This window comes from Canis aureus, chromosome 10 (assembly GCF_053574225.1).
Source record: "Canis aureus isolate CA01 chromosome 10, VMU_Caureus_v.1.0, whole genome shotgun sequence".
Taxonomy (NCBI): Eukaryota; Metazoa; Chordata; class Mammalia; order Carnivora; family Canidae; genus Canis; species Canis aureus.
Genome location: NC_135620.1, coordinates 2,947,249 through 2,973,950, shown reverse-complemented (window position 1 = coordinate 2,973,950; position 26,702 = coordinate 2,947,249). Strand labels below are relative to the sequence as shown.

Sequence of the window (26,702 nt, the reverse complement as noted above, 5' to 3'; positions counted from 1 at the left end):
TGAGTATCTTTATTGAAGAAATGCCTATTCATATCCTTTGCCCTTTTAAAAACTGGGTTGTCTTTTTATTTTTGAATTGTAAGATTATTTGTATATTCTAAATATTAGACTGTTATTGGCTAAATGATATCAAGCCTAATTCTTACATTATTTAAAATATAGTTTCCCCATGTTAACCCTATGAGGTATTTTATGACCCCTGTGATGGAGACAATAAAACTGAAATCCAGACAGAAGAAATTCCTTACCGAATTCGTACTAGTAAGTGGCAGAGGTGGTACTGATGTCCATACCTTTTTGGGTACCAACTCTTTTCTACACATGTTGGACATTTGGTGCCTTTGTCCTAACATCTGCTTCTTTTTGTGCAGCATCATGACTTTGTTGAGGAGAATCACATCTTAGAACTCTCAACTCCCGCCTTTCTGGTGAAGCCATATGCACTCTGTGGCTGCAGAAGAGCAACCCACGCTGGCCTTGGCCATTGGCACATGCCATCCTTGAGGCCACAGTGGCTGTTTCAGTGGTGGCCATGGATCTCCAACCAAGCTAGTCAGGCTCAAAGAGATGCCATTCTGGTCTGTGCTACCTTCTCGGGAAGTAGACCAGCTCTCATGCGGATGGGGCTGCTACCACCACTCTGAGCCCAAGCCTGGCATTTCCCCAGAGGAAGCACAGCTAGCAAATGTGAACTGGTGTCAGTGTTTGAGGGCCAAACCATGCCACAAGGGACATGAGCATAACCCCTGGCATTTTAGCTTTTGTGAGCCACCATGAGCCTTTTGCTCAAGCCAGTTTTGGTGGCGGTGTCTGTCACTTGCAACCAAGAGAGTCCTCACTGATACAGATTACCATGTGGCCAAAGCAGCTTTTTAAATAGGTTTTTATTGAAATGGTTATATTAGCAAATCCCACACATACAGGTATACACTATCGGCATGTAGGTATATACCATACCATTTCACTACTTATTTATACTTACATTAACCATACAGACCTAGGCACTGTGCTGCCCAGGAGATTTCAAAGGGCTTATAAGATCTGATTGCCAAGAAATCAGCTCACATTCTACTTGCAGGTATCTATGTTCTAGACAAGGTAAATCCCCCTACTGTGAGCCCCCAAATTAAGCAAATGATTGATTTTACTTTTTGGCTATTTGATGTGTGTTCTTTCTGGCAGAAGCTATCCATTGGTGAATTAAAATTCAAGTGCATAGTCTCCCTTTCATTCCTCGAGGTGGAAGGGAAGTCATTTGCCACATTTAAGTATATCCCAAGCCTCCCCCACCCCAGATTACCTGTGCTAGTTAGAAAAATAGTTTTGTATGCCATCCTCTGAGATGTTGTGCATAGTTATCAGGAACTCAGGATAAGAGGAGCTCTGTGAATGATCCAAATATGAAAGGGGTAACTTTAATATTTTCTATGAGTATAAAAGCTACTGAGGGTAAAAAGCAACTGTGACATATGTAGCCTACAGTCTGGACCAACTCCTTTTCTTGTGCAGTAACAGGACTGTTCTAGCAGGTGAGGCCATTCCCTGTACCCCAAATAGCATTTCCTAGGTTGGAGTCTTTTCCTGTTTCTGTGATCAAACTGGTCAAGTTTCTTAGACAGAGCCATGGCCACTTGGGAGGCAACCTTGCTTCTTATTCTCACTTTGAGACTCAGCTTTCGATTCTGGCCCCAAGCACCTGCCAAGGAGACCCCTCTTCCACCTAGGCCAGCAAGCCAGGGGGATGAAGGACACAGGATGGCATGTGTCATTTCAGGTGGGGCACCCATTATAGGTGCTGGGATGCTGGCACTGGCCACAGCTGGTGACTTAGTCCACACAGCATGCTGGCAGTCCGTAGGCAGTTAACCTGCTTAGGAACAGCTTACTTGAGTGAAGGGAAAGAAATGGCCTCGGTATTAGAGTCTACCTACCCCAACCCCACCTTTTGTTTTTACAGACATCTCTGCTCAATATCTACCCATCACTATAATAGTCCTTTAATAGCACACAGTGTAAATACACTGGGGCTTAGTTGTGGATGAATGATAATTCTGAAAACAAATTAGGATTCACTTAGTGTTGAGTTACATTTGTGAAAATATAGCTCAGAACCATCATCTGTAGCTTTTGACAGTTGCCAGTGGCTCTACAGAGAGCTGGACAGAGAAGGCGATCATCCGAGGAGGGGTAGGCTGCTGCTGAAGGCCAGCCGGGCTTGCAGATGAGCAACCTACGGGGATCTTCCCAGCACCCATGCCCACCCAAGTAGATAACAGCATACTGGTGGGAGATGAACCATTTCAGGCCAGCATTCCGCTGGGAAGGAACCCCTGAGGCTGTGTCCCAGAGGATTAAAGATCCACTGCAGCAGAGGAAAGGGTGCTAATGACATCCTCCAGTGCTCAGCTTTTCCACCTAAGGAGGATGTGTGTGGTTTGTAAATGGTGCTTACCCTGATCTTGACTACCACCCTGGGCTGGTGCACTAGAGCTCTGGCAGCTGTGTCTGGGCCCCCAGCCACACTCCCTAGGCCTGCTGTTCCAGAGAAAGTCATTTATTTTGTGATGCCAAGCCAGGTCCATGCCGCCCTGGAACCTCTGTCTTTTGTGGTACATCCATGTAGAAGATTCAAAGGGAGGAAGTAGGAAGGCCCAGTATGGAGGTCTGGGTGATTCCAGCAGCACTGAATCCTTCTGAAAGTTTAATACTCAAGTTTGCATATAGTCCAAAGTTAAAAAAGTTTTGTTTTCTTTTTTATCTTAAAGTCTCACGTCAGAGTGAAGAAAACAACAAATGGCTTCAACTAGAGTGACCTGCAAGAGGTAAAAGCCCAGACAAGTCCTCGGCCTTGGACTTGGGGCCCCCACAGAGCCTTGTTAGAGCTTAGGAGCCAAGTCCTGGGGATAGGCATGTGGCCCCTGGAGCTCCGACCTCCCACAGTCACTGGGGGCCAGTGGGGAACACAGGTGGCTACTGTCATTTCTTTCCTGCAAGGGACTCGCCAGCCTCTCTTCTTTAAGGCTCAGTTTGTTGGGCTCTTGCAGGGCACCCCTAAGAAAGATGGCAAACCTCCTGACTTGACCTGCACCCCAGAGGAACCCCCCCGGGGGAGAAACCTTTCCCCCTTTGCCACGTCTGGCGCTTCCTGCTGTTTTCCTGACAGTAAGGAAAGCAAACCCACGCAGCCAACGCTGGCGACTCCCCTCCTTATCCTTCCTTCGTATGTTTCCCAGTCCTGCTGAAATCTCCTTGGATGTTATGTGAACATATGGACTCGTTTTGACCTTTTCTCAGTGGGCTCTGGAATGATTTACTGATGTGACCACAGAAAAGGCACAATTGCCCTTAGCAGGGAAGACACTTCTTTTAAGCTGCGGGTGTCACAAGGGTCTCCTGGGATGATGATCCCTGACTTGGGTGCAGGGTTGGGAGTGAATGCTCAGTTGAATCACCCCAAACTCTGTCTGCATGCAAGTGAGGGCTGGCCCCTGTGCCTCTAGCACCTCAGCCAGGCCAATGTCTTTTTCTTCAAGAGGGAAGTGACATTCAGTGGTTTTTCTAAACGGTTGCTGTTAGGAGCTCCCTCTGCTCAGACCCTAAGTGTTGGTGCCCCCAGGGCTTTTCCCTAAGCCTGGTTCTCCTGGCACCGGGCAATCTGGGCCCCATTCTGGCTTCTACCATCATCTGAAGTTAAGGGAATACCAGGCCCAGGTGGATACCCACTCTTGGGGATTCTAGCTCCTGTGAGCGTGTGTGCCCATAAGAGTGCATGTGCCTTGTGTACACACCTGTGTGTGTGTGTGTGTGTGTGTGTAGGTGTGTGTAGGGGTGTAGGGAGGGAGGCAGGGGGAGACAGAAGGTTTGGGGCATTGGAGGGACTTTGATTACATGGGGCCTACTTTGGTAGGTCTGGGTGACAAGCTCATTTAAAACACAGCTTCCCAGGGATGTTCATGCAGAGGGAGGGCCCCTCCGCTGACCACCCTGTCCCCACCAAACCTCTGCCTGAGACCCAGAGCTGACTTCCAGGCCTCTCTCTGCCTCCCCACAGGGGCTGTCTCTGGGTTCCACCAACACCGCCCCCACCCTGGGTCACTAAGACCGCCAGCCTGGGCTTCGCTTCATCTCGTGGCACCCTCCTTTTCTGCTTCCAGTGGGACCCCCGTGTCAGGGTTAGGCTTAACTGAAGTCCTCCCTCTGCCCTGGGCAGCCTCTCTGGTCCACAGCCACCCCTGCCCCTGCTCGTTCTTGCTCCTACTCTTCCCCTAAACCCTGGGCAGTGAGACCCATGCCCTTGCCAGTCTCATGCTCCCCTCACTGCCTTTCCTTTCTGAGGGAGGGTCGCTCTCCAGGCTGCACTGTGCCCCTCCTTCCACACCCTGCCCCCCAAGGCTCCCCCTTCATCACTCACCCTTATGGCTGCAGGTCTTCCAATGCAGTTGGCTGTTAATGTGCCAGCTTTCTATCACAGCCCAAGTTTTAAGATTGTGGGGGTCTCCTTAACCTGGAGCAAATGTGTCTAGCACATAGCAAGAACTTAATGAAGGTTCTTTAGCCTCACAATCCTACCTTTTTCCTTCTAAATTCAACTTCCTGGAAATCGGTGTTTTTTGTGGCATGGCATTTATGAATAGCCACAGCTTGACAAGGTGACCTGACAGTAACACCACCTTGTTTTCCTGTAGCCAAACCAGAGCCTAAGTAATAAAGGTTAACAGTGAGACAGCATTTTGGTTTTCCCTCAATGAAAGCCCATTTCGCTTATGGAAAGCTCTGGGTGTGAGGGGTCACAAAAATACAAGAAGAGTTCCTAAGGCCCATAGGAAAAATTAGGCCAGTCAAAATCAGTAATCTTATTTTGTTTAAACCCTCTGCAGCCTCAGGTTTTAGAAGCTGGGTTGCTGGGTGCATCAGGGTGGCCGGCAGTGCAGGCTCAGCTGTGGGTACAAATGGGTGCTCAGGGCAGTGCCTCTTGGAAGTTCCTCTGATCCAGGCCTCAGGAGGGGCCAGGAAGATGGAGCCTTCCTTCAAAAGCAAGGCTCAGCTCATGAGACTTGCTGAGGTGTCTAGAGCTTGTCTTGTCCTGTGGTGGGGGGCAGGGGCAGGCAGCCCTAAACAGACACGCTGCCTAGTGCACCTACCACCACCACCACTACCACCACCACCACCACCGGGTTACTCTGTGCCTGGCCTTCCTATTGTTTTACTGGCCAGGAGCTTCTTCCCTCTTCCTGACAGATCAGCAAAGGAGGGTGATGGGCAGTTCTTCATGTAGGAAGTTAAAAATAACCAAACTTTAAGTGTTGGCATTTTAACCCAATTTAACCCACTTTCTAGTGGATTGGGTGATGGTTATTTTGGCTCCAGACCTCATCCACAGGTATTCTGTGGTGCATGCTGAGAGATCTGCACCCAGCTTGGCTGAGAACAGGGTGGAGGCCATGGCAGGAGGAAGAGGCTAGAGCCAGGCCCAGCTCGGGCAGTCCACAAGAGGGATAGAGGGTTTATGGTATAAGCAGCTTGTTTCTCTGCCCCTTCTGTCCTTCAGATAGTAACCTGACCCCCAACCCCCCCTCCCATATCAGAACTTATCTATACTTCCTGGCTGTTAAGACTTGCAACAACTGAGATGCTCATATGGTGGAGAAGAAGTGTCTCTCCATAATCCCAACCAGACCAATGAACTGCTCCCAAATCCTGAACTTCTCTCAGAGGCAGGGGTACTGAATGAGAACTTTGATCTCACTCAGCTTCCCCACTATCCAGGGCCCTTGGTGAAGCTCCCCAGAGCAGTTTCCAGCACCACTGCCAGCAAAGAGGTGGTTATTTGGGGCAAATATTGCTACTCATGGAGAATATGACCTCCACACAGAAGTTACTGTCCCTTCTGACAAAGCAGCTGAGCAGGAAAGTGGCCTCAATTTTTAGGGAAAAAGGTGTTGAGTTTGGGACCTGGGGCGTTAATTCTGAGTGAATTCCCTTATACGAAATGCCTCCTTGGTTATTTGACAGTGAAGGTGTGCCCTAGATTACCCAGAAATCCAGATCTTATTTAATAGGTGGATTTTTAAGGGTCTGAATCTATAATTTCTTCTCATGCAATTTCATTTCTCTTCAGTAAAGGACTGCCTTGAATGAAATGTAATGCATATGCTCTTCCAAAAGTGTACAAACCAGGAGAAAATGTTCTAAGTGAGATCTCAGCCCTGGTGTGGGAAAACAAGCTCGTGGTACGGACAACGTGGTCAGAGCTGAGCCGTCTTCCCTGTTGGATGAGCCAAACCAAACAAAGCTTGGGTGTGTGTCTGGAACATCTGGCACACGGAGTTCTCATCTCCTTGAGATGCTTTCCCCTCATCACAAAGCCAGCAGGGCAAATCTGTCTTTCTGGACACTGTTCTCTTGAAACTATTTATCAAAAATATTTTTATAGTATAAAGACAATAAAAGGGAGGGGGGGACCAAACAGAAGCCCTTGGTTAAAGGTAAAGAGAAAAAGCTGCTAAGACTTTACAAGTTCTGCACTGCTCCAGCCTCTGTGATCATAGATTCAACGCTGCTGGTCACTCTGAGGCGACATTCTGTGGCTGTCACCACCACGGTTCTTTGAGAAGTTTTGCTCAGGGGCACAAGTGTGTTTGAGGCATCTTAGCAACACATAAGGAGAATGGACACTTAAAGACAAGAAGCCAGCCACACGGGAATATGGTAAGTGTTAGCCTCCAACTTCTGTTTTACAGTCAATAAAAACCACAGGGTGGGGGGCGGGGGCCACAGGTCCGCATGTTTGCTGCCAGGTCTGACTCTAGAATATGGAGGCCGGCATTTCCATCCTCATAACAAGGATCTGAGGACCTGAATGCATCTACATTTCTTCATAGCTTCTATGGCCAGGAGGAACAGGCTGAACTATGGTGTGTCCTTGAGCAAGAAGGGTGAGCCCATTTGTTTTATGAATTTGCGCATCGTGGTTCTGTGTCGGGATTACACTCTTCAGGTACATGTTTTCTCGTGATATTAACGTGATGTCATCCCAGGTGTGTGGGAAGAGTGTGTGTGTCCCTGATGCCCACCATGCAGGCTACCATGTGTTTTTCTGGAAGCTCCCATGCCTTCCTTGTGCCAATGCTGAGGCTGGTAGGAGGGGACTGGGTTGGATCAGGAAGCCTGCAGAGGGGTGCTCATCTGGTCTCTAACAGTCACACTGTGGTTTGATCTTCTCAAGAAAGTACTCAGAATCATTCTGATTTTGACACCCACTGGCCATCATCCCGAGATTGCTGGACCCAGAGAAGACCAGGAGGCTGGCCTCCCGGGGACGGCTTCTCCACACCCCTCAGCAGATGCCATGCAGACGAGTCTACAGGCCTCAGGATTGGGGCCTTCAGTGTTTCTGTGGTCACATGAGCACTCGGCACCCCCTGTATCATGCTCTAGGAGGGAGGCTGGAAGTGGCAATGGGAAGGACCACCCATTCTGTGTAGCCTGTGGCCCTACTGCGGTGCTCTGGGTGGTCAGTCTCAGAGGAGGGACAAAAGGCAAACTTTTCTCTCTGGGACCTTTAGAAAGATCCTCTTTAACAGAAAGTAGAATAAGAGACAGAAAAACACAGAGCTGGCCATGTTGCAGCAGCTTGTGCCTCACATTAGTAAGAAGCGGCACCTGTAAGCTTTAGTATGCATTGTGAGTGGGAAGCATAAAGGTATTTTAAAAACCCCAACATCACCCTGATACAGAATAGCATGTAAATATTCAGAGACACGTTTGCAACACAACATTAACCCCTGGGGCCCCTGCTCGGCTCTGGGAACAGCCAGGCTCATTGGGGCCCCACGTTCTTGTGTCAGTGTTGGGAGGGTTTGCAGTACTACGAGGCTGCCTGGGCAATAACACTGTCCTCAGAGCCTCACCTTGGGGGAACCCTGCAATTTAACCCTGAGCCCCAACTCGCGCTTGGAAAACCCTGCCATTCTTCCAAAATGGACGCTGACAGAAGAATACAAAATAAGAAAGGTGATTGTAAATCAAATCACAAAAGAGGTGACCCCCCAGAGCCCATTTAGAAAAAAATCAGGTTTTGTTCTCATCATACATGTCCAAAGAAGGTTCGATTGTGGAGAATTCACTTTCATACACCAGGCTCCGAGGAGACAAGGAGTTTCGATGAAAGAAGTGACCACCTGGAAAAGGGGAAAGGAAAAAAAAAAAAACAGAATTAATAAGTCCTCATGCCTCCACTTCCCACACAGCTTGGAGGAAAGAACACGGGTTATCTTCAAGGCATCACATTTTCTCAAATATCTCCATTTTAGGCTCTTATCACGAGACAAATGGAAAGAATGGAGGCATCCCTCAATTTAAGCATAGTATAAGCTTGTAAATCTCAATGTTTGTGTTCCCAAGAGACTAACCACTGGAGCTTTTCAAAGGAAAAGCTGCCTGGTGCCCTTGAAAAGACTGCACTTACAAATGTGAAGGTTTTTGCTAAGGGCTGCACAATCTGTGGAGCCTCCTTGCCCACCTCCCTCCTGAATACCTGCTGTGGGCGGACCGTGTGCACGCACGTTGGGCAGATTGGGGGTTGTGGCTTTGAGGCTCTGATAATGCATTAAAATGTTTTTACTTATATTAGAGTTATACCTTCACATGGTTTTTAAAAAAAATTTTAAAAAATATTTTATCTCTTTATTTGAGAGAAAGATAGAAAGTACATGCAAGCAGGGGTAGAGAGAGATGGAGATAATCTCCTGCAGACTCTGTACTGATCAAGGAGCCTGACGTGGGGCTCGATCCCAGGACCTCGAGATCATAACCTGAGCCAAAACCAAGAGTCAGTTATTTAACAGACTGAGATATCCAGGTGCCCCTCACATGGTTTAGATAGTTAATTCCACACGTGTAACTGAGACCAGTAACCTCCAGTGGCCCTCCCCCCAAGACAGCCACTTTAACCTGATTCTTGTGGTACCTGCCTCCATACCTCTAAACAATATGCCTGAGCTGGTCCTTCCTAATTTTTTGTTTTTTTTTGAGTGTTAGACTTTATCTGCTGAGTTAATACTATGGAAGATGAAGACTTTCCCCTACTCTTCTTCTGTGCCACATCTACCCCTACTTTCCATTCCCCACTCTAATTATATTTTGATAAAAATTTCAGCATTGACATTATTTGACTATTTCTGCTCTCCTAAGCAAAGCCGTGCTTACATTTCCTTTTCTGAACAACTGCTTTGTTTGCACAGATTTCCTGACATATAACTGACATACAACAAAACACATGTATTTCAAGATGTATGTATTTCAAACCATGACCAGATTCAAGATGGTGAACATCTCCATTGCCCCTCAAAAAGTTTCCTGGTTTCTCTGGGAGTTCTTTTCTTTTTCTTGCACTACCTCTACCCTCAGGTAAACACAGGTGAGGCTGCATCTTTCTAGAATTTTATATAAGTAGACTCAAATCATTATCTATTGCTCTTGTAAATAGAACTGCTATGAAAATCTGCGTACAAATCTGAGTGAGGACATGTGCTTCCTTTTTTTTTGGTAGATACCTAGGACCTGAGTGCCTGTGTGAATATGTTTACTTTTCTAGAATACTTGACCCATCAAATGTTTCCCAATCAGCGTATGGGAGACCTGGTTCCTCCACATCCTCACCAGTACTTAGATGGCCAATCTTTGACACTTTGGATGTTCAAGTACCAGCACAGGAATATCTCATTGTACTTCAAATATATATTTCCCTGAACTTGGGCATCCTCTCAAGTACCTATTAGCCAACTGTCTATCTTCTTTTATGAAGTGTTTTGGTAAAATCTCTTGCTCATTTAAAAAATTGGGTTGTCTTCATATCATTGAGCTGTAAGAATTTAAATATATATATATATGTATACATATATATATTTAATATATATTCTAGAAACAACTCCTCTGTCAGACATGGTCTGCAAATATTTTCACCCAGATGACTTGCCTTTTTTATTTATTTATGATAGTCACACACACACACACACACACACACAGAGAGGCAGAGACACAGGCAGAGGGAGAAGCAGGCTCCATGCACCGGGAGCCCGACGTGGGACTCGATCCCAGGTCTCCAGGATCGCACCCTGGGCCAAAGGCAGGCACCAAACCGCTGTGCCACCCAGGGATCCCGATGACTTGCCTTTTTATTTTCAGAACAAGGTCCTTTGAAGAGCAAAAGTCTTAAAAATTTTTTGATAGAATCCAATTTATTGATTTTCCTTTATATAGTTTTGTGCTTTTTGTGTCAGAATAAAGAAATCTTTGCCAAACCCAAGGTCATTAAGGTTTTTTCCTATGTATTTAGCCAGAAGCTTTATAGTTAGTGCTTACATTTAGATGATGACTTCAAGTAAATTTTTGCATATGGTGGGAAATAAAGGTTAAAGCTCTTTTTTTTTTTTTTTCGTATGGATATCTGATTTTCTCAGCATAGTTTAATAGATTACCTTTCTCACTGCACTGCTGTGGCAACTTGGTTGAAAATCTGTTAATTGTGCATACCTGGTCTTTTTCTGGGCACGATTCTGTTCCAGCAATCCATCTGTCTTCACACTAATACTACACTCTCTGGATTACTCACAGCTTTACAGATCCCGGTCAGGTATATTGGATTCTGCAACTTTGTTCTTATTTTTTGAGTGGTATGATGGGGCGGGGGGAGAGAAAGGCTGTTGCAAAGAGGACAGACAAGTATTAAATGAAAACATTTCATGCACTGGTATGCATGGTAGGGCCACTTCCATTTTCTTGTTTGACTTTCCTATATTAAAAACCTTTTGCATTAAAAAAGAGGACAAAAAAAAAAGAGGACATAGTCAAAGATGCTTGCTATCTGTACAAAGCAGCCCTCTGAGAGGTGCCAGGTGAAACATGGGATGTTTGAACTGACAGCTGTGTCTCAGCCACCACAGGAATCTGCATACTCCAACAGGGCTCAAGGGCTAAAGATTTAAAAACCAAACAAAACAGGAAGAAATGAGGTGTTCTGCCCTGTGGATAGAACTGAAGCCAACAAAAGAGGAAATGATCAGCTCAGACCAAACCCTTGCCAATAAAACATGGCTCAGAAATGTCATCAGTAGTCTACCCACCTGTTAACTAGTGTACCTGAAAAAAAATATAGCATTAAAAGAAGAATCCACAGCAGCTGAATTTCAGAGAAAGACATGATGCCGGCTTTGTCAAGGAAACAGAGCATATTTTTTGACACCTGAAAACACACCCTATTTACTGATCAAATGATGATGATGATTGTTTTCATTATTAGCCACATAATGAAATACATAATTAGCTCTTAATTGAGGTATAACCTGTAAACAGGTATGTGCATAAATCCTAAGTATATAGGTCAATGACTCTTCACAGAGAGGACCTACCCCTGAAATCATCATTGGATCAAGAAATACAACCCCTAGCACCCTATAAGTCCCTCTATCAATCCTAATCACCAGACCCTCTCTTCTCTCCCAAAGGAAACCACAGTCCAGACTTCCCACATCATGATTCAGTTGTGTCCCTTTAATGGAAACACTATTCTTTTGTATCTTGATTCTTTCAGACAATATTATGTTGTGACATTTATCCATGTCATGAAATAGATCAGGGATTGGTTTGTTTTCACTGTGCCATGCCATTCCATTGTATGACTATCTCACCATTTATATATCTGATCTTCTCCTGATGCACATTTGAATTGTTTCCATTTTGGAGCTCCTATGAATATTGCTATTAGAAACAGTCTTGTGGGGATGCCCAGGTGGCTCAGCGGTTGAGCATCTGCCTTCGGCCCAGGGCATGATCCTAGAGTCCTGGGATTGAGTCCCACATCGGGTTTCCTGCATGGAGCCTGCTTCTCTCTCTGCCTGTATCTCCGTCTCTCTCTCTGTGTCTCTCATGAATAAATAAATAAATAAAAATCTTAAAAAAAAAAGAAACAGTCTTTTGTGTATCTTTTGTACACATGCACACGCAGTTGTCTTGGATTTGTTGGATCTTGGGGTCTGTATATGTCCAGTTGCTGCTCATACTGGCAGTTTTTCAAAGTGGATGGCCCAATTTTTACCTCCACCAGTAGATGAGAATTCCAATTGCTTATATCTGTGCTGATACTTGATATTTTCTGTATTTTTCATTTTAGCACTTCTGGTGGGTATATAATGGTATTTCATAGTGGTTTTAATTTTCATTCATCTGATGCCAAAAAACAATGAGCACTTTTTCATATGTTTTTTTTCATATATTTTTAGGCTATTTGTACACCCTGTTCATCCTGAAAAGTCTGTTTATTTATTTATTTAAAAGTTGTGAAAAAAAGTTGTGGTATAACTGACATATAATGTTATATTAGTTTTAGGTGTACAACATAATGGTTCGATATTTTTGTATATCATGAAATGATCACAGTAAGCCCAGTTAACATCCATCACCACACGTAGTTACAAAATTCTTTTTAAGATGATTTTATTTGTTTATTCATGAGAGAGAAAGAGAGAGAGAGAGAGAGAGAGGCAGAGAAAGCAGCAGTCTCCATGCAGGGAGCCCGATGTGGGACTCGATCCTGGGACCGAGGGATCATGCCCTAAACCAAGGGCAGACACCCAACCACTGAGCCACCCAGGCGTCCCTCCAATCCTTAGAGTCTCCAGGATCACGCCCTGGGCCAAAGGCCTTATAGGCTTTATCCCCAAAATTCTTTTTCTTGTGATGAGAACTTTTAGTGTCTACTCTCTTAGCAACTTACTCCTTTCTTTCTTTCTCTTTCTTTCTTTCTTTCTTTCTTTCTTTCTTTTCTTTCTTTCTTTCTTTCTTTCTTTCTTTCTTTCTTTCTTTCTTTCTCTTTCTTTCTTTCTTTCTTTCTTTCTTTCTTTCTTTCTTTCTTTCTTTCTTTCCTTCCTTCCTTCCTTCCTTCCTTCCTTCCTTCCTTCCTTCCTTCCTTCCTTCTTTCCTTTCTTTTTCTTTCAAGATTTTATTTATTTGGGACACCTGGGTGGCTCAGTGGTTGAGCGTCTGGCTTCGGCTCAGGTTGTGATTCTTCGGGCCTGGGATTGAGTCCCGCATGGGTTCCCCGCAGGAAGCCTGCTTCTCCCTCTGTTTATGTCTCTGCCTCTCTCTGTGTGTCTCTCATGAATACATAAATAAAATCTTTAAAAGAAGTTTGTATGTTTTGACCCCTTCCACTCATATCACCCACCCCTAACCACCCCACCTCTGGCAATCACCAATCTGTTCTCTGTATCTGTGAACTTGGTTTTGGTTTTTGTTTTTAAATTCCACATGTAAGTGAGATCATATGGTATTTGTCTTTTTCTGACTTATTTCACTTACTATAATGCCCTCAAGATCCACCCACATTGTTGCAAACAGCAGGATTTCCTTCCTTGTTTATGTCTGAATAACACACGGGCACACGTGTGAGCACACACACACATATGCACACCACATCTTCTTTATCCATTCATCCATCAGTGGACACTTAGGTTGTTTCCATATCTTGGCTATTGTAAATAATGCTGTGATGAACATAGGGGTACATGTTCTTTTAGAGGTAGGGGTTTTGTTTTTCTCAGATAAGTAACCAGGAATGGAATTGCTGGGTCTTATGGTAGCTCTAGTTTTAAGTTTTTGAGGAAATTCCAAACTGTTTTCCATGGTGGCTGTACCAGCTTGTATCCCACCAACAGTATAAGAAGGTTCCCCATTTGGGGAACCTGGATGGCTCAATTAAGCATCTGCCTCAGCTCAGGTCATGATCTTGGGATCCTGGGATTAAGCCCCATGTTGGGCTCCCTGCTCAGTGGAGAATCTGCTTCACCCTCTCGCTCTGCCCCTCTCCCCACTCGTCTCTCTCTTTCTCAAATATATAAATAAAATCTTTTTTTTTTTAAAGTTTCCCCTTTCTTCACACCCATCAAAACCTGTTATTTCTTGTGTTGTTGATTTTAGCCATTCCGACTAGTAGGAGGTGATATCTCATTGTGGTTTTGATTTGTATTTCCCTGATGATGAGTGATGTTGAGCATTTTTTCATGTCTTTTAGCCATCTGTATGTCTTCTTTGGGAAAATGTTTATTCACTTCCTCTGCTCATTTTCAATTGGATTATTTTCTTGATATTAAGTTGTATGAGCTGTTTATATATTTTGAATGTTAACCTCTTATCAGATATATGATTTGCAACTATCTTTTCCCATTCAAGAGGTTGCCTTTTTGTTTTGTTGATGGTTTCCTTCACTGGGCAAAAGCTTTTCAGTTTGATGAAGTCCCAATTGTTTACTTTTGCTTTTGTTTCCCTTGCCTGAGAAGACATATCTAGAAAAATGTTGCTAATAAGGCTAAGATCTAAGAGATTACTAGGATTTCTCTTAGTTTTATGGTGTCATGTCTTAGATTTAGGTCTTTAATCCATTTTGGGTTTATTTTTGTGTGTGGTTTAAGAAATTGGCCCAGTTTCATTCTCTTGCAGGGAGCTGTCTAGTTTTCCCAACCCTATTTATTGAAGAACTATATTTTCTCCATTGTATATTCTTGCTTCCCTTGTCATAGACTAATTAATCATATAAACATGGACTTACTTCTGGGCTCTATTCTGTTCCATTGATCTGTATCTATTTTAATGCCAAGACCATACTGTTTTGCTTACTATAGCTTCGTAGTATGTTTAGGCTTCACATGCTTGTATTTCTTCCAGTGGTTTTTTCTTGTAATGTATCATTCAAAGCCACTGTTTCCTTATTGATTTTCTGTTTGGATGATCTATCCATTGGTATAATTATACGTCTTTTTAGATCTAAAGTGAGTCTCTTATAGGCAGCATATAGAGAGTCTTGTTTTTTTATCCATTTAGTCACCCTACATCTTTTGAGTGGGTTATTTAGTCCATTTGCATTCATTATTATGTTTTAAGTATTTATTTATTTGAGAGAGAGAGAACCAGAGAAAGACAGCATGAGTGGAGGTAAGGGGCAGAGGCAGAAGCAGACTCCCCACTAAGCAGGGAGCCTGACATGGGGCTTGATCCCAGGACCCCAGGATCATGAACCGAGCCAAAGGCAGATGTTTAACCCACTGAGCCACGCAGGTACCCTGTCCATTTACATTTTTAACATGTAACATTTATTTTTTTATTTTTTTTATTTTTATTTATTTATTTTTTTACATGTAACATTTCTTGTAAGGCCAGCATTGTAGTAATAAACTCCTTTCACTTTTGTTTCTTTGGGAAACTTTTCATATCTCCTCCAAGTCTTAATGATAACTTTGCCGAGTAGAGTACTCTTAGTTGTAGGTTTTTTTCTTTCAGAACTTTGGATATATCATGCCATTCCTTCTGGCTGCAAAGATTTATCTGCTGAAAAATCAGCTGATAGTTGTATGGGGTTTCCCTTGTACATAACTTTTGTTTTTCTCTTGCCATTTAAAAAATCCTCTATCCATGGGGTCCCTGGGTGGCGCAGCGGTTTAGCGCCTGCCTTTGGCCCAGGGCGCGATCCTGGAGACCCGGGATCGAATCCCACGTCGGGCTCCCGGTGCATGAAGCCTGCTTCTCCCTCTGCCTATGTCTCTGCCTCTCTCTCTTTCTCTCTCTGTGTGACTATCATAAATAAATAAATAAAAAATTAAAAAAAATCCTCTATCCAGACAGAACATGAAAGACTCCTAACTCTGGGAAACGAACTAGGGGTGGTGGAAGGGGAGGTGGGTGGGGGGTGGGGGTGACTGGGTGACGGGCATTGAGGGGGGCACTTGACGGGATGAGCACTGGGTGTTATTCTATATGTTGGCAATTTGAACACCAATAAAAAATAAATTTATAAAAAAATAAAAAATCCTCTATCCTTAATCTTTGAGATTTCAATTATTGTATGTCTTGGCATGGACCTCCATTGCTTCAGTTTATTGAGGGTTCTCTGATTTCTGGACCTGGATGTCTGTTTCCTTCCCTAAGTTAAGAAGGTTTCCAGCTATTATTTCTTTAAATAGGTTTTCTGCCACTACCCTCTCCTTCTGGGATCCTTGTAATGTGGACCTTAGTATGCTATATCTTTGTTGAAGTTCTCACTGAGTTCATCAACTCATCTCTCAAATTTGGTATATTCCTTTATGACCATTTCTCCGAACTTTTTTCAGGTAGATTGCTTAGCTCTATTTCATTTAGTTCTTTTTCTGAGATTTTGTCTTTTTTGGGGGAGCGTATTCCCTGTCTCGTTTTTTTTTTTTATTGTTTATTTCTATGTATTAGGTAGGCCAGCCAAAGTCTCCTGGTCTTGGAAGTAGTCTCATGTTGAAGGCATCCTGTTGTGCCCAGTAGTACAATCTCCTCTGGTCAACAAAACCAGGCACTCCAGCGGTATATCCTGTGCTAGCTGTGTGCACAACAGGGTAGCTTGTGTGGGTGGGCTGATGGGTGAGCTTGCTGCAGTTGCTGCAAGTGCACTGGTGGGCAGGGCTGGCCCTCAGTCCAGCTGTCTGCAATGACTTGTTGCAACTACTGAGGGCACATTGCTGGGCAGGACTGGCTCCCAGGGTAGCTGGCTGAAAGACCAATGGTAGGTGCTGTGGCTGTGCTAGTGGATGTGGTTAGCTCCCAGTGCAGTTGGCTGACAGGCCCAGCCACAACTGCTGTGAAAGTGGTGGGTAGAGCTGGCTTTTTCCCTTCTTGGAGCAGGAGTTGCTTTGGTGGGGGGCACTAGTTCTTGCTAGATGTGGTGTGGTGGTGGTCACCTTGGGAGGACCATGGTCCAAACAGATGCTGCCTGCCAAGTGTGGCAGGGTGAGATCTGCTTTGGAGTGGCCCCTGCTGGGGCAAGAGAGGAGGAAGGTGCAGGTCCCCAGGTGGAAACTTGGTAGGGTGAGTAGTGCTAGCAAGGTAGATGGAATGTCAGAACTAGTTCTCACAAGTGTCTGGCTACCTAAGCTGAAGGAGTGCATGAAAAATGGTGCCCATCAGCATTTCTGTTCTGAAAGAAAGTTCCTGCAGATCCCTGTCCCTCTGGTACATGCACTCAAATCAGTCAATAAATTCTCATGTATACCCCAGATGCTTTTCAAACTGCTGCTTCTGTGCTGGGTCTTGGACTGAGGGATACAGCATGCTGGCCCTTTAGAGCAGGGACTCAATTTTCTATGGCCCTCCAGTTGTCCTGGAGTTAAGCTCCACTGATTTTCATAGCCTGATGTTATGGGGGCTTGTCCTCCTAGTGTAGGTCCCCAGATCCAGTGGTGCCAGATGTGGGGCTTGATCCCCTCACTTTTCAGGGGGACCTCTGTGTCTGTTAAGCCCTCCTGCTTGTGGTTTGTTGTGCTGGGAGTTTGGTTCCCTACCTGGTCTCTAACCCCCCTACCCTCCTTAATGGGATCTCCTTATATCTTTATCTGTAGAAGAGCTGTTCTGCCTGACGTGTTTGTGGAGGAGGTGAGCTCAGGATCCTCCTCCTCTACCATCTTCCTGAGATCTCTAGTAGGTAGTCTTTTCATTTTGTTGATGTTTTCCTTCGCTGCAAAATGCCTGTTTATTTATTTTGCTCATTTTCCCATCAGTCAGGCTTTTTTTTCTTTATTCTGAAAAGAAATTCTTTGTCAGATATAAGCATCGTGGGTATCTTCTAAAATAGTGTATTCTGATAAACAGAATTTTTAAAAAAGATTTTATTTATTTATTCATGAGAGACACAGAGAGGCAGAGACACAGGCAGAGGGAGAAGCAGGCTCCATGCAGGGAGCCTGACGTGGGACTCGACCCCGGGTCTCCAGGATCACACCCCAGGCTGAAGGCAGCACTAAACCGCTGAGCTACCGGGGCTGCCCCAGAATTTCTTTTTTAAAAAAATTATTTTATGAATTTATTTGTGAGAGACACAGAGAGAGGCAGAGACACAGGCAGAGGGAGAAGCAGGCTCCATGCAGGGAACCTGATGCAGGACTCGATCCCAGGACCCTGGGATCATGACCTGAGCCGAAGGCAGATGCTCACCACTGAGCCACCCAGGTGCCCCACAGAATGTCTTAATTTTAGTGTGGACCAATTTATCTACCTTTTATTTTATGGCTTTTTGAGTCCTGTTTAAGAAAACTTGCCTATCTTAAGATTTTGAAGAGATTTTATTTTATCTTTTAGAAGCTTCATTGTTTTTACCTTTCACATTGAGATGTATGCTCCATTTCAAATTAATTTTGAATGTTGTGTTAAGTAGGAATCAAGATTTTTTTCTTTATAGCTATTCAGGTGATCCAGCAGCATTTATTGAAAAGACCATTCTTACCTCCACTACTATACAATGCTACCTTTGACATGAATTAAGCGTCCATAAATGCATGGTTGTCTGGGACTATATTCTGTTCTACTAAGTTATATGTCCATCCTTGAGGTCCATAACTCAATCTTAACTATGGTACCTTTATAAAAGTCAATACAGTTCCATAAATTCTCCCACTTTATTATTTTTTAAGATTGTCTTGTTACTGTTGGTTCTTTCATTTCCACATAAATTTTATACACCAACTTGTCAAGCTACACACACACACACACCCCACTCCTGGGATTTGACTGAAATTGCAGTAAATCTATAGATCAATTTGGGGAGAAGTAACACTTTTACAATATGAGGTCTTACAAACTATGAACCTGGTATATTCATTTATTTAAGTCATCTTTAATTTCTCTCTATAATGCTTAATATCTTTCTGTGTAGAAGCCTTGCATATTTTCTTTTAGATTTACTCATCAATATTTGATGTTTACTTGATGCTTTGGTACATGCTATCTTTTTGAAAATTTCATTTTAATTTCTTATTGATAAAATTAACTCTGCTAAATTACTTATTGATTTTAAGAGCTTATTTTTAGAATCTTTTGGATTATCTATATATACCACTGTGTTGTCTTTGTTAGTGACAGTTTTATTTCTTCCTTTCCAATCCTTACTTTTTTTTTTAGATTTTATTTATTTATTCATGAGAGACAGAGAGAGAGAGAGGCAGAGATAGAGGCAGAGGGAAGCAGACTCCATGCAGGGAGCCTGATGTGGGACTTGATCCTGGGACTGAGGGATCATGCCCTAAGCCAAGGGCAGACACCCAACCACTGAGCCATCCAGGCGTCCCTCCAATCCTTAGATATTTTATTTCTTTTAAAAGATTTTATTTATTTATGAGAGAGAGAGAGAGACTCCATGCAGGGAGCCTGACGTGGGACTCGATCCCAGGTCTCCAGGATCAGGTCCTGGGCTGAAGGCGGTGCTAAACCGCTGAGCCAGCTGGGCTGCTCAGACCTTTTATTTCTTTTTCTTGCCTTATCATAATGGCTAAGACTGCCAATATAATGTTGAAAGAGACAGTCACAACAGGTATCCTGATTTCTAACCTTAGGGAAAATTTTTAATATTTCATTATTAAGTATGATATTTGCTATAGTTTTGAAAACACCCATTATTAGGTTAAGGAAGTGTTCTTCTTTTTCTAGTTTGCTGAATGTCCTTCTCCCCCTCCCCCGTCCCTTCCTTAGATTTGTGATTTTAAGTAATCTCCACACCCAATGTGGGGCTTGAACTCACAACCCTGAGATCAAGAGTCACATGCTTTTCTGACTGAGCCAGCCCTGAATGTTTTTTAAAATCAGGAATGGATGTTGAATTTTAACAAGTGCTTTTTCTGTACCCATTAAACATGATTTTCCACTTTTATTCTGTTAATGTGTTGAATCACACTGATTTTCAACCTCACAGTTTTTAATAAATCCAACTGGATTGTAATTTTTTCCTATTTATATATTGTCAGATTCATTGAGCTAATATTTACTGTATATACATCCGTGATCATAAAAGAAATTAACCTATAATTTTCCTTTTTTGTAATACCTTTGTTATAATGCTAGTCTCATTCAAAGAATTGGGAAGTTTTCCTCTTTTTCTGTTCTCTGAATAAATTTGTATAAGATTGGTGTCATTTCTTCCTTAAATGTTATAAAATCATCTAAGCCTAGAGCTTTTTTCTGAGGGAAGATTTTATTTTATTTTATTTTATTATTTTATTTTATTTTTTTAAAAAAGATTTTATTTATTCATTAGAGACACAGATAGAGAGGCAGAGACACAGGCAGAAGGAGAAGCAGGCTCCGTGCAGGGAGCCCGACAAGTCAATCCCAGGTCTCCAGGATCATGCTCTGGGCCAAAGGTGGCGCTAAACCGCCGAGCCACCTGGGCTGCCCTATATTTTTATTTTAAAAAAAGATTTACTTATTTATGTTAGAGAGAACGAGAGTGAGCGCAAGTAGAAGGAGATGTAGAGGGAGCAAATCTTCAAGCAGACGCTCCACTGAGCCCCAAGAGAAGATTTTAAGCTTTTGATTTAATTTATTGCCTAGATGTAAAATTCCTAGTTCCTATTCCTTCTTGTGCCAATTTTGGTACTTTGCATTTTTCAAGGGATTTGCCTATTTCATTTAAATATCAGAATTTACTAACAAAGTTGTCATAATATCCTTTTATAATTTTTGTTGTAAAAAACACAGAACATGAAAGTTGCCATCTTAACCAATTTTTAAAAATATTTATTTATTAAAAAAATTAAAAAAATATTTATTTATTCATGAGAAACACACACACACACACACACACACACACAGGCAGAGACACAGGCAGAGGAAGAAGCAGGCTCCATGCAAGAAGCCCAATGTGGGACTTGATCCCAGATCCTGGGATCACGTCCTGAGCCAAAGGCAGACACTCAAACCCTGAGCCACCAAGGCGTCCCTCCCCATCTTTACCATTTTTAAGTGAATAGTTCAGTAGTACTGAGTATATTCACACTGTTGTGAAATACATTTCCAGGTCTTTTTAATCTTGCAAATCTGAAACTCTATACCTACTGAGCAACTTCCTTCTCTCCCCTTTCACCAGCCCCTGGTAATGATCATTCTACTTTCTATTTTTATAAACTTTATTATTATTTCTTTTAATGTGTGTAGGTGCTATAGTGATGCCCCCTTTTCATCCCTAATATTGGTCATTTGGGTCTTTTTCCTTGATAGCAGAAATTTGTTACCTTTAGTAATAGTCTTTTTCAAGAAACAACTTTGTGCTTGGTTGGATTTTTTTTCTTTTTTTTTCTTTTTTTGGATGTTTTTTCTATTTTATGTTTGTTTCCACTGAATTCATTTATGATCTTTTATTATTTCCTTCATTTGATTTAGTTTGGTCTTTATTTGGGAGGAATGCTTAGAAGATTGACTTCTAGCCTTTTTTTCTTTTCTAATATATATATTTGAGGTCACCGACTTTCCTCTAAATGGCATTACCTGCATCACACAAGTTTTAATAATTTCCACTGCAATTTCTTCTCTGTCTTATGAGCTTTTTTTCCCCTTAAAATAGGTTTTTTCTTTCTTTTTTTCTTAAAGTAGATTCTATGCCCAATGTGGGGCTTGAATTCACAACGTTGAGATCAAGATTGGATGCTCTACCAAATGAACCATCCAGTTGCCCCTGTCTTATAAGCTTTTTAAAATATATTACCTCAGGAGTGCCTGGCTGGCTCAGTCAGTGGAGAATATGACTCTTGATCTCAGGGTTTTGGTGCAGAGATTACTTAAAAAAATAAATCTTAAAAATAAAAAATAAGTATATTATTGACTCCAAACATTTAGAGATCATTTTAATTACCTTTTCACTATTGATTTCTAACTTAATTCCACTGGTCAGAAAACATACTCTGTATAACTTCAATCCTTATATATTTGTTGAAATTTGCTTTATCACCCAACATATGGTCTATTTTAGTAAGTGATTTGTACGCACTTGAAAATAATATATGACCTGTAGTCAATGAATGCTATATTTATGTGTCAATCACATCTTTGTTAATCATGTTGTTCAAATCTAGATCCTTGATGAGTATTTGTGCACTTGTAAAAAGAGGTGTGTTTAAATTTCCCACTATGATGTTGGAATTATTTGTCCTTTTAGATCTGTTAATTTTTGCTTCATATGTTTTGAGAATATATTAGGTACACAGAATTTAGAATTGTTTTCTTCATGATAGATTAACTTTTTCATCATTATGAAATGTCCCTCTTTGTCTTAAAGCATATTTTGTCTGATATTTATACAACAATGATTTTCTTTTGGTTAGTGTTTATGTGGTATATATATATATATGATATATATCATATATATATCATACATATATTTAAAGATTTATTTATTTGAGAGGGAGAGAGAGCAAGTGTGAGAGAGAGAGATGAACAGGGTGAGAGGCAGAGGGAAAAGCAGACTCCCCAGTGAACAAGGAGCCCAATGCAGGGCTTGCTCCCTGGACTCTGGATCATAACCTGAGCCAAAGAAAGACACTTAACCGACTGAGCCACCCAGGTGCCCCCTGTCTCCTTATATTAAAGAAGTGTCACATATACATAGATGTATATGTGTATTTATAAATTTTAAATAATCTATCTTTATATTTGAATATTTAATAATTTTATATTCATTACTGATATACAGGGACTTAAATTTATGATATTTAATGTTTCTATTTGTCTGTCCTTTCCCATGTTCCTTTCCTCTTTTTAAAAATAACATTTCTTCTTTTGAATCACTTTATTAGTCTATTTTTTCTTTTATAAGTTTATGTTATTTTTTTCTGTTCTTTTAATGGCTATGCTAGCCTAGAGACTATTTTACCACTTTTTAGTTGTTACCTTGATCACATCATGTATCTTTGATCTATTTAATTAATTGTTTTTTAAAAGATTTACTTATTTATTTGAGAGACGGAGAGAGCATGAGTTGGGGGGAGGGGCAAAGGGAGAGGGAGAAGCAGACTCCCTGATGAGCGGGGAGCCCTATGTGGGGCTCAATCCTAGGACCCTGGGATCATGACCTGAGCTGAAGGCAGATGCTTAACCAACTGAGCCACCCATGTGCCCCTATTTTATTTTTTTAAAGATTTTTAAAAAAGATTTTATTTATTTTTTCATGAGACACATATACAGAAAGAGGCAGAGACACAGGCAGGGAGAGAAGCAGGCTCCATGCAGGGAGCCCAATGTAGGACTTGATCCTGGGACTCCAGGATCACACCCTGGGCTGAAGGCAGGTGCTTAACCGCTAAGCCACCCAGCTGTCCCCAAAAGATTTTATTTTGAAAGAGAGAGGGGTGGGGGAGGGACAGAGGGAGAGGGAGAGAGAGAATCTTAAGCAGATTTCCTGCTGATTGTGGATCCCCACATGGGGCTCAGGTTTTATGACCCTAAGATCATGACCTCAGCAGAAATCAAGAGTCAGATGCTCAACAAATTGAGTGACCCTAGGGGATCCCTGGGTGGTGCAGCGGTTTAGCGCCTGCCTTTGGCCCAGGGCGTGATCCTGGAGACCCGGGATCGAATCCCACATCGGGCTCCCAGTGCATGGAGCCTGCTTCTCCCTCTGCCTGTGTCTCTGCCTCTCTCTCTCTCTGTGACTATCATAAATAAAAAAACAACAAAACAAAACAAAAAAAAACAAATTGAGTGACCCTGGAGCTGCATCTTTGATTTATTAAATTCTAATACAAATCAGTATTTTTACTTATTCTTGGGCAATGCAAATATCTCAAAAGCACTTTTATCCTCTTCTACCTTTTGTGCAACTGATGTCAGGTAATCTCCATAGGACATTACTATTAAAGTTTTATACATCAACTGCCATTTAGGTTAACCTGCATATCTTCCCTTTTTGTGGCTCTTTAGTCTTCCTGCATCTCCATGTTCCTGTCTGGGATAACTGTCCTTCTGCTTGAAGATTTCCCTCTCAGTATTTCTGTTCATTGGAAAATGTCTTATTTGTTATTTCTGGAATGAGGCTTTTCGTTTATTTTACTTTTTATTGAAGTATAGCTGACATACAATGTTATCCTAGTTTCAGGTGTATAACACGTGATTCAACATGTATACAATCAGCAATTCTATACATTATGCTATGCTCACCAAAATAAGTGTAGTTACCATTCGTTAACACACAGTTATTACAATATTATTGACTATATTCCCTATGTTGTATTTTTCATCCCTGTGAATTAATTATTTTATATATATTTATTTTGGATGAATTTTTTCCTAGGCTATTTAAGTTGGCAGGTTCCCCACTTACCCAACACTTTACTATTTTCTGGTTTTCATTGTTTTGTTCAAGATATCAACTGTCAGTCTTCTATTATTATTTAAAAGTAACACATCTCATATTGAAGAAGGAAAAACAAAGCTGGTGACTCATACTTCCTGATCGCAAAACAACTACAAAAGTATGATAATAAATATAGGGTGCTATTAGCATAAAGATGGATAGATCAATGAAATATAATTGAGAGCGTACAAATAAACTTATATATTATGTTTAACTGATTTTCAACAAGGGTGCCAAGACCATTCAATTCAATCTCTTCAACAAATTGTACTGGGACAAGTGGGACATCTATATGCAAAAGGATGAAGTTGGACCCATATCTCACACTAATACACAAATATTAACTCAAAATGGATCAAAGACCTAAATATAGGAACTAGAACTACAAAACTCTTAGAAGTTTTTGTGACCTTGAATTAGGTAACAATTTCTTAGATATGACACCTAAAGCACAAACTACCAAAGAAAACACAAACTGGACTCCATCAAAATTAAAAACTTGTCCTTTGAAGGATACTATCAAGAAAGTGAATAGATAACATAGAAAATGGTAGAAAATATTTGCAAATCATATATCTGATAAGTGCCTAGTATCTGGAATATATAAAGAGTTCTTACAACTCAATAAAAAAACCAAACAAGTTGCTAATTAAAAAATAGACAAAAAACTTGGATATTTCTCTAAAGAAGGCATATAAGTGGTAAGTAAGTACATGAAAAGCTGCTCGAAATCATTAGTCACTAGGGAAATACAAATTAAAACCACATGAGGTATCATTTCACATTCACTAAAAATGGCTATAATTTTTTAAAAAAAGGAAAATAGTAAGTGTTGGTGAGCATATAGAGAAACTGGGACCGTTGTACACTGCTGGCAGGAATGTAAGATGGTTAAGTTAAGTCACCATGAGTAACATTTGGGAGGTTCCTCCAAAAGTTTTAAACACAAAGTTACCATAGGACCCAGCAATTCCATACCTAGTTATATACCTAAAAGAAATGAAAAGAGAGATGCAAAGATTCTTGTACAGCAATTCATAGCAGTGTTATTCACAATAGCCAAAAGGTGGAAGCAGCTCAAATGTCCATCAATGAATGAATGGATGAACAAATTGTGGTGTATACACACACACACACACACACACACACACACTGGACTATTAGCCATAAAAAGGGATGAAGTATTGATACATGTTACAATATGGATCATCCCTGAAAGCATTATGCTAAGTGAGAGAACACAGGCCAAAAGATCACATAACTTATATGATTCCATTTATATGAAATATCTAGAATAGGGATATCCACAGACAGAACACAGAGATCTTCCAAGGACTGGAGGGGAGGGTGGAATGAGAAGCAACTTACTTCATGCGGAGGAGTTTGCTTTCTGGGGTGATAAAAACTTAGAACTGGATAGAGGTGGTGGTCATACAATACTGTGAACATTTTGATAAAACCATTTAGCACTTTAAAGTGGTTAATTTTATGTTATGTGAATTTCTTCTCAATTAAAAAGATGTGGTGTATCTTTTTTCTCTAATTGCTTTAAAGTTTCTCTTTGCTCCCTTCCCCTCTTTTAAAGTTCTCCTATGATTTATCTTGGTGTATTTTTCTTGAATCTGTGATTTGATGTCTTTTGTCAGTTTGGGAAAATTAAAAACATTTTCTCTTCAAATACTGCTTCTGCTTTAACTGATCTTCTTTCCTTCTACTACCCAAACTGAATTACATGTATGTTAGATCTTGTTCATCATGATCTAAATTCTCTTGTGACCATTTTTTGTATTTCCCTTCCCTTTTTCCGTTTGTGCTTCAGGTTGAATACTTTCTCCTGACCTGTATTCCAGTTCACAAATCCTTTCTTCAGTGATGTTTAAGTTAAACCTTCTATGGGTTTCAGTCCTCACATTCCATTTACTTTTTTTGCTGTTTCTATTTATTTCTGAAATTATCCATCTTGTTATCAGTTTCTTGGACATACTTAAAGTTATTTTAAACTCTATGCTTCATAATTCTGATATTTGTTTTTCTGTGGATCTATTTTCCCTCCCTTTTTAAAAGTTGTTTGGTCTTCTTGTATGCCTGGTATTTTTGACGGTTTTTTAGACAGTACATATGAAAACTGTAGAGATCATCTGAAGCTGCTGCTGGTGTTATCTCCCTCTGGAGGATTTCCACATATTACTTTTAGGCTATGGACATATCCTTCAATCCAGTTAGAAATTAACGCAGATTCAGAGTTAGGCTTCACTCTGAGAGGGTTAGTCAAATTCTGGTTCAGCCTCTATCTAGTTCCAGGGTATAGCCCTTTGAGGATCCCAGCATATGAGGGCTCATTGTTCTGGGTGAGCTCTGGACTCCAGGGTGTGTCTCACAAGTTCAGGAAGGCTGCCTGAGCTCTCCTCATCAGTCATTCAAGCCCCCATATTCTGGCCACTTCTCAGCCACTGTCTGTGAATTGGCAAATGCCTCTAAAAGAAAGGCAGTGTTGAACATTGGGTTCATATCACTTCACTTC

At 41.6% G+C, this 26,702-nt stretch overlaps 1 protein-coding gene across 1 annotated transcript in view; it reads right to left on the bottom strand.

Moving 5' to 3' along the window:
* Positions 1 to 866: 866 nt before the first annotated feature.
* RNF130 (ring finger protein 130) overlaps positions 867 to 26,702 on the bottom strand; it is a 144,243-nt gene continuing 118,407 nt past the window's right edge. Inside the window, exon 8 of the mRNA XM_077911126.1 lies at positions 867 to 8,180. Coding sequence (XP_077767252.1) covers positions 8,071 to 8,180 — 110 coding nt within the window. The 3' untranslated portion in view covers positions 867 to 8,070. The remainder of the gene's footprint in view (positions 8,181 to 26,702) is intronic.